Source organism: Capsicum annuum, chromosome 11 (genome assembly GCF_002878395.1).
Source record: "Capsicum annuum cultivar UCD-10X-F1 chromosome 11, UCD10Xv1.1, whole genome shotgun sequence".
In the NCBI taxonomy this organism is placed as follows: domain Eukaryota; kingdom Viridiplantae; phylum Streptophyta; class Magnoliopsida; order Solanales; family Solanaceae; genus Capsicum; species Capsicum annuum.
Window position 1 is genome coordinate 189,703,486 of NC_061121.1, and position 7,620 is coordinate 189,711,105.

Here is a 7,620-nt window from a genome sequence, read left to right on the forward strand (position 1 = left end):
AGGTCAATAACATCATTTAAAAAAAAAATGTTAAAGGTAAAACATGTAAATAAAATAAAATATTTTTTGCCAATTATGAAAAAAAATTAAATTTGCGATACAAAATGGTTTCTTGAATTTGAAGAAAATTATTTTTTACCCCTATGAATGAAACAAATGTCATTTTTTCTTTCTTTTTATGAATTATGTGGAAAAATTATAAAATAAACGAGTAGTTCGAGATAGATGGAATGGTGACGTCGGCGAAATTACTAGATTAATTAATTATAGTTAGTGCTAACATAAATAAACAAGTATCTTTTCCATTAAGAATTACAAGAGAATAAAGATAACTAAAAATTACACAAATACACAACTTATGTTTCTAATATTACAAACAATCCAACTCTCTAAACATATTACAAAAATCCCAACATATACACAAAATGATATGTATATATCGGTTATGGTATGTATATTAATAGGGAGAAAGAGTAAAATAATTAAAAAAGTAGGAGAGACTGTAATTACTTCCAAAAGGGTTGGTATTTATATAAAGAATTGGAGTTGGCCCCCTTTTAGCCTATTAATAACATGCCCAACCTTTGGGTTTTTAATATTATGGACTTAGGTCCATTTTTCTGCATTGTATACTACATGAATACCAGCCCCTTTTTCCTGCGTTTTCGTATATATACGGTGTATATATGACCGTATTTCAGTCATATACAGACAAACTTAATTTCCTCCCAGTATAATCATCTTCTTTTTCCATTTCCTTTTTTCTGCAGCTGTATATTTATGTATAGCGGCATGTACATCACTGTATACTGATGCAAAAATAGAGCTTTTAGGACTTTAAGGTTTTGATCTGGATTCAACTCAACAAGGATGCAAGGAATGAGTCCAAAAGGACTCGAATGAGGGCGTTCATGCAAAAGAAATGAGATAAGGATTAGTGTCCATACGAGCACACAATAAGAATTAACCGAAAGAAGGGAAACAAAACTAACGCACTTTTATTCACCATGGGACACCAATTCATGGTGCATAATTACAATACAAATCAGGTATAAAGGTCAAAATATGGACGACACGTTACAACATACAAAATTTAACTAACGCATATGCTACTACACATATATTTATATTGACTTTTCTATAACTCAAATAAATGTATTACTATGAGACATATATACATTAGACAATTATGACAATTACAAATGCATATACTATGAAACAAACCCAAATAGTTCCATGAAAAACAACAAAAGTTCAAGGCTTTTCAACGAACATCTTCCCTCAAGACGAATCTTAACTCTTAACAATAACAAAGAAATACGTAAAGCTCAAAACATCAGCCCCAAAAAACTTATCGATACCGTGGAATTCATATTGCAATGTCAAATCATGAAAAAATAAAAATGCAACAATAAGAGGTTTCACACCTGTTTTCGGGCAGGAGCAGGGACAAACGGGCTTAACGACCGAACTTCCACCACCTAGGCTCTATACCGATCACTGGAATTCCATCAAATCATCGAATTTTGATTCGTTTCTTGAACGTTCCTCAAAGATTTCCGGTTGCGTGAAATTAGAGGCGTGTGTCTCCAGAATCTCCAAGTTTTCTCCCAAAAAATCTTCTTTTTCCATGGTGAGGGAGGGGCTATTTACAGATGAGAACCGGATTTGAAAAAATTGCAAAAGGATGGAATTTGAATTCCAATTCAACAAAAAATCTCCACAATATCTTGAATTAATGACGATTTCAGAGCAACATTCCATTGTTTCACAATTTGGGAAATGTTTCCCTGCCACTGTTGGTTTCAAAGGGTTGAATGAGCTAAAAAAATGATATGACGTGGCTGGGTTTTGGGGATAGACACCGTTCATTGGTTTTGCTGTTGTTGACGTTGTATTGCTATTACGCCGTTGATGAATTGTTGAATATATTGTTGTCGCGTTTTTGGTTTTACGGTTTGAAATTATTGGTTTGTTCGATGTTTGTACGCTATTGAATGTCGTTTCTGTAAGCGTTGATGTGTCGGTGTATTGTTGGTGTAGTACGTTGTTAAGGTGGAAAATGAGTTAAAAGGGAAAAAGAAATTTGGGCCGGGTTACCTCTACATTGGGCTGAGCGGTGTGCTGCTGCTAGGCTAGTTGTTGACTTGTTGGGCTGCTAATGTTGTTGACTTGTTGGGCTGCTATTGTGGCCCAAAATTAAGAATAAGAAAGAGTTATTTTGGCCAATTCTTGGGTCATTTAAAATATAGTCATATTAGATAGGGATTTAATTAGTTCATTTACATTTTGATCTATATGGACAATTAATCGACCAATTTGCTTCGTAACTTTGACCTATTTAATTTCAATTATAACCAAATTCAATGAATCGACCAAATTGAATCAAAAATTTGAAATGAATCACCAACCTATTCAATCCCGAGCTTCTTGATTCAATAAAATCAAAAAAATATTTTTCAAATAAATTATTTTGAGAATAAACTATATTAAAATCAAGACTTTAACTATTTGAATCAATTTTTGAAAAAAATACTTGATTAAAATCTAATTTTTGTAAAATGATTATTCAAGTAATGGAATTATACAATCTCATATATATATATGAATACAAAAAAATATAATCGCTAATTAAAATGACAAAATTACAGAGATAAATACTATGAAAAATTTGTATTCGGATAAAATCAATGTTGTAATTTTATTTAAAATCGAAGGAACTCGAAATTTAACTTAGTTGGGGAGGGCAAAAATTAGGTGTCAACAACTGACCCCTCTCTTCGGATAGGGTGGATGCAAGTAACCCTGGAAAAAAAGAGTTTGACATTCCTAGTTTTGACCGACCACAAATTCGTTTCTAAGAGAGGTTGATTTTCGTGCAAATTTTATGGAGTTATGATCGGACCCCGATATCGAGTTTCCCACATATCTCAGGTTACATGAGAATTCAGGCTACTTGTAGTACATAACGCCTGATTTTAAGCAAGATTTTTAAAGAATTCACAAGCTATCCTGATTTTGAGTTTTAGTAAAATCGAAAAACTGATAATAAGCGGATAGGGGAGATGTTGGAATGCAGTCGAGTTTTTCACATAGAGCTCAGCTACATATCCCCGAGACTCGGGGAATCAGACTACTTGTAGTTTGACTCGATCGGTAGAAAAGATAGTCTTTTATTTTAGATGATCTTTCGCTCGAGATGAATGACAAGCTTGTTGAGTTGCGGAAAAGAGACTTGTAACCTCTTAACCATGAATGTGGAGCTCTTCACATCCATAGGTAAGATTTTACTCGAACCCAATTTCCAAAAATCTGAGTGTGTTGTCACTCGGATTTGAAGGAAAAAGAAAGTTACTTTCGGCGTGTGTTTATAAATACCCCAAAAGTAAAACTGAAACCAAAATCCCAAAACACCTATATGCCTTCTAATAGGGATGTGGTTTGATGGTGGTGGGAGTCGTCTTTTAGCTCGCGTCCAAAGAGTTTGGTATTCCTCTTCGGACTATGTCCCAGTTCGTTGCTGAGAAAAAGTTCCTCGTTGTGTTGCGTCCTTTTTGGATTCGTCCGCACCTATGATTTTGGTTTGAGATTTTCATCCTTTTTGGATACTCTCGACAACATCTCAAACAAAACTGTTGGTGATAAACATAATTCACTACGGGATTTACCATATCTCCGCATGAGTTGCAACTTGCAGAATACATCATCCTTTCATATACCTGTTAGAAGGGTGACAACCCTTGAAATAATCGACACAACCCTTTTGTTGTTGGATAGAATAGTTACCTCAACAGTGGAAAATTTTCTTCAAAGTGGGGTGGCCCTCTTGGGCATCGACGACACTTTGTATAGAGCAGTCTCTGCACCCGCATGGCCATATGCTAATGTGGAAAACCTTTTGGTCACCTATAATGCTTGTCTTGTTTGACCTCGGGGAGTCTTGTGCATCTTTCGTACCGATACAACTTATAGATTTCCTCGAATTGTCAATCTTTGGATAATTTTGCGCATTATTTTATATTGGATATGAGGCGACTTATAGATATCTTTTAAGTTGCTAGCCTTTGATTAATCATACACATTATTCGACCTTGGTTAAGAGATAACTTATAGATATCCCTCCAATATCTATCTCTCAGGTAGTCTTGCACATTATCCGACCTTGGATACAATTGACTTATAGATAACTCTCAAATTGGTAGCCTTTAGGTAATCCTGTGCATAATCGATCTTGGATATGATGCGGCTTATAGAGAACCGTTGGACCTATCAATTTTGATAATCTTGCGTATTTTCTGGTAAGGATTTAGTTGTGACTTATGGACAACCTTCAAATTATTGATCTTTGGGTAACCTTGCACGCTATCCGGTTAGGATGTTGTTGCGGCTTACGGATAACCCATATTCTATTAACTTATAGGTAATCTCGTACACTATCCTATTTCAAATAATGTGACTTACAAATGATCCTTTGATTGTCAATTCTAAAAAAATCTAGTACATCGTACGTTTTCGGGTAGCGACGTATAGACATCCTTCGGACCATATGTTTCTTGAGATCCAATAGTGAATGTAATTAACTCTTTGGCGATTGATGCACTTGAAACTGATGAATATCTCTCAATGCCAGACTGTTTTTCCTTTGCATGATTTGATCAGATGTGGATGCTTAGAATATCCTTCAACGCCAGACTATTTGTCTTTACATGATTATCAGATATAAATGAAAATGCTTCAGAATATCCATCAACAATAGACTCTTTCGTCTATATGTGATTAACGGATATAGAAGACTTTGAATCAATCATGGGCATCATATGCAATATAGAGATACCCTTAGATTAATGTCTCTTCGAAACTAGTCGAAGAAGGCGATATAGTTTTCAGGACGTGACTCTTACATCATGGTCCTCTTGGGATGGCCTTTTTGGCATGGCCCTCATGGCATGACCCTCTCGGCATGGCCCTTTTGGTATGGCCCTCTCGGCATGGTCCTTTTGGCATGGCCCTCTCGGCATGAAATGATGCAGTAGAAAGATGAGAAGGAATGCAAATAATCGTGCAACAATTGTAGAGAACATCACCTTGACCATTCCACTAACATGTTGGACCTTTCCATGTACTATTTTAAACACCCATCTTTGATTTGCTAGGGATGTGAGTAAGTCATCATCTTACTTTCCACGTTTGATGATACCTATAACCAACAAAAATCGTTAGTTTGGAAAACTCAATTGTTTTCAGCTCCTAACAATCTTGGCTCTTTCTTATTGGCCTTGGGATGTTTAGCTTTCTTGTATTACTTTAAATCAAAGGAATACGGTGAATAATCGGCGCTTTCATTGATTTTTGTTGGCTTCAGGATAACCTGCATCCATAGAAAAATTGTTAGTTTTTGGCAAAAATTGATCTCTGTTGACTTTTTCGATCTTCAACTCTTGTCATCGCCATCATTGGGTTCTCATCTTCTTCAGGTGTTTGTCATTTTTTGACTCCTACTTCGACTCCCCGAGTTGGTGGATGTAAGGCAAAATCATAGCATAAAAAATTAAAGTAAGTACTTTTGCAAATAATTGAATTTTCAAATTCTTTTTATAAGATTGGGAGGGGTCTCTGTCAATTAAGTCGTGTCATATACGAGCTTTAATGAACATTCTTGGCTCGAGGCGTTGAGACTTTGTAGCTGAAGTCCATGCAGTCGACTCTATTCTTTCGGTACCAAAAACTCATGTTGTCGCCCTTGAATTTTTAGTACAGTATGGTGGAAATTTTAAGGTCTTCCTCAAAATTTCTGCCCCAGTTACTGATGTTTCTCTCAAAACTTAATCTGGGTTGCGAGAGGATGAACTTCTTTTGAATTTTTGAGATTTCTTCTCAAAAATTTTATCAGTTTCCATTTCCTGGGGTGATACGCCTAAGTCGTTGTGGCGCCTACGTATCCTATTAAACAGAAATCAGGTCAAACGTAGTTCCCATAACATAAGAGAATAAAATATAGTTAAAAGGATGACCGAAGCCAACAAGGCCACCTACTTATCACATCCTTGGGAATTCAGGTCATCGCGTAGTTCAAGAGAATTTAACTAAAATTTTATAAGGGGTTGATCGAAGACGACATAGGCCGCCTACGTATCCTCTTCTCGGGAATTTAGGTCAAACGTAGTTCATACATAAAAGGTTGGAAACTTTAAAGCCACTTACAAAGCATAAAAATGATTACAAATGAGAAAGAAATTACAAGGAAATAAGCACAAAGAACCCCCACATTAGCCATAGTATCTCTTTATTGCATCAGAATTGAGTGGCTTGGTCTACCTCTGACCATCCATTTCAGACAAAATCAAAGCTTCTCCCGATAACACTTTGCAGACTACATACGGCCCCTGCCAATTTGGAGCGAACCTTCCCTTATACTCTTCTTGGTGAGAGAATATGCATTTGAGCACTAATTGTCCAACTTCAAAAGTGCGAGCTCTTACTCTTTTGTTAAAAGTGTGAATCATTCGCTGTTGATATAATTGGACATGTCATACAACGCTCATCCTTTTTTTCATCAATCATTATAAGTTATTCATGACAAGCACGGACCCATTCTTCAGTACTCAGAACCGCTTCTTAGATAATCCTTAAAGATAGTATTTAAACTTCAGTGGGTACCACCACTTCTGCCCCATAGACTAACGGATAATGAGTTTTCCCAGTTGAAGTTCTGACTGTCGTGCGATATCCCAACAAGGCATAAGGCAGTATGTCATGCCATGATCGTTGACTATCGACCATCTTTCAAAATCTTCTTGATGTTCTTGTTGGCAGCTTCTACTGCTCCATTCATTTGAGGACGATATGCGGTCGAATTTCGATGAATGATCTTGAACTGTTCACATGTCTCTTTCATTAAATTACTATTCAAGTTTGCTCCATTGTCTGTGATGATTGACTTGGGTATCCTAAATTGGCAAATCAAGTTATTCTTAACAAAAACTATTACCACCTTCTTGGTCACCGTCTTGTATGAGGCAGCTTCTATCCACTTGGTAAAGTAATCAATAGTAACTAAAATAAATCTGTGTCCATTAAAAGCTAGTGGCTCAATCGGGCCGATGACATCCATGCTACAAGCTACAAACGGCCAGGGCAAGCTCATAATATTAAGTTCGTGTAGGGACACCCGAATCAGATCTCCTGGTACTTGGAACTTATGGCATTTTTGCACAAACTTGCTACAATCACTTTCGATGGTCATCCAGAAATAAACCCGTTCATATGAGTTCCACATGTTCCGACATAAATTTTTTCAAGTAATTTTGTAGCTTTAATGGAATCTACACATCGCAAAAGTTCCAAGTTTGGGGTCCTCCTGTGAAGGACTTCCCCAGTCAAAAAGAAATTATTGGCCATCTGATGGATTGTTTTCTTTTGATTTACGGTTGCATCTTCGGGATACGCCCCAACTTCTAAATACCTCTTGATATCGAAGTATCATGGCTTTTCGTCTGGTTCTGCCTCAACTTTTGCGCAATGTGCAGGTTGTTTTTTCACACTTTTCTCCAACGGATCAATGTAAATTTGATCCAGATGTTGAATCATGGAGGATATAGTGGCCAAAGCATCGAGGAACTC

The 7,620-nt window shown here is 36.4% G+C and overlaps 1 protein-coding gene and 1 long non-coding RNA gene across 2 annotated transcripts; both read right to left on the reverse strand.

The window, feature by feature from the left end:
* Positions 1–279: 279 nt before the first annotated feature.
* On the reverse strand, positions 280–2,385 carry LOC124888540. The gene is made up of 2 exons (XR_007046958.1): positions 1,428–2,385; positions 280–809 (listed from the first exon to the last, which is right to left on the reverse strand). It is a non-coding gene; the product is annotated as an uncharacterized LOC124888540 (long non-coding RNA).
* A 4,384-nt stretch (positions 2,386–6,769) lies between these two features.
* Positions 6,770–7,276, reverse strand: LOC124888941 (uncharacterized protein K02A2.6-like). Its single transcript, XM_047400223.1, has one exon. The coding sequence runs from the start codon at positions 7,274–7,276 to the stop codon at positions 6,770–6,772; it is 507 nt and encodes a 168-aa protein (XP_047256179.1).
* Positions 7,277–7,620: the final 344 nt, after the last annotated feature.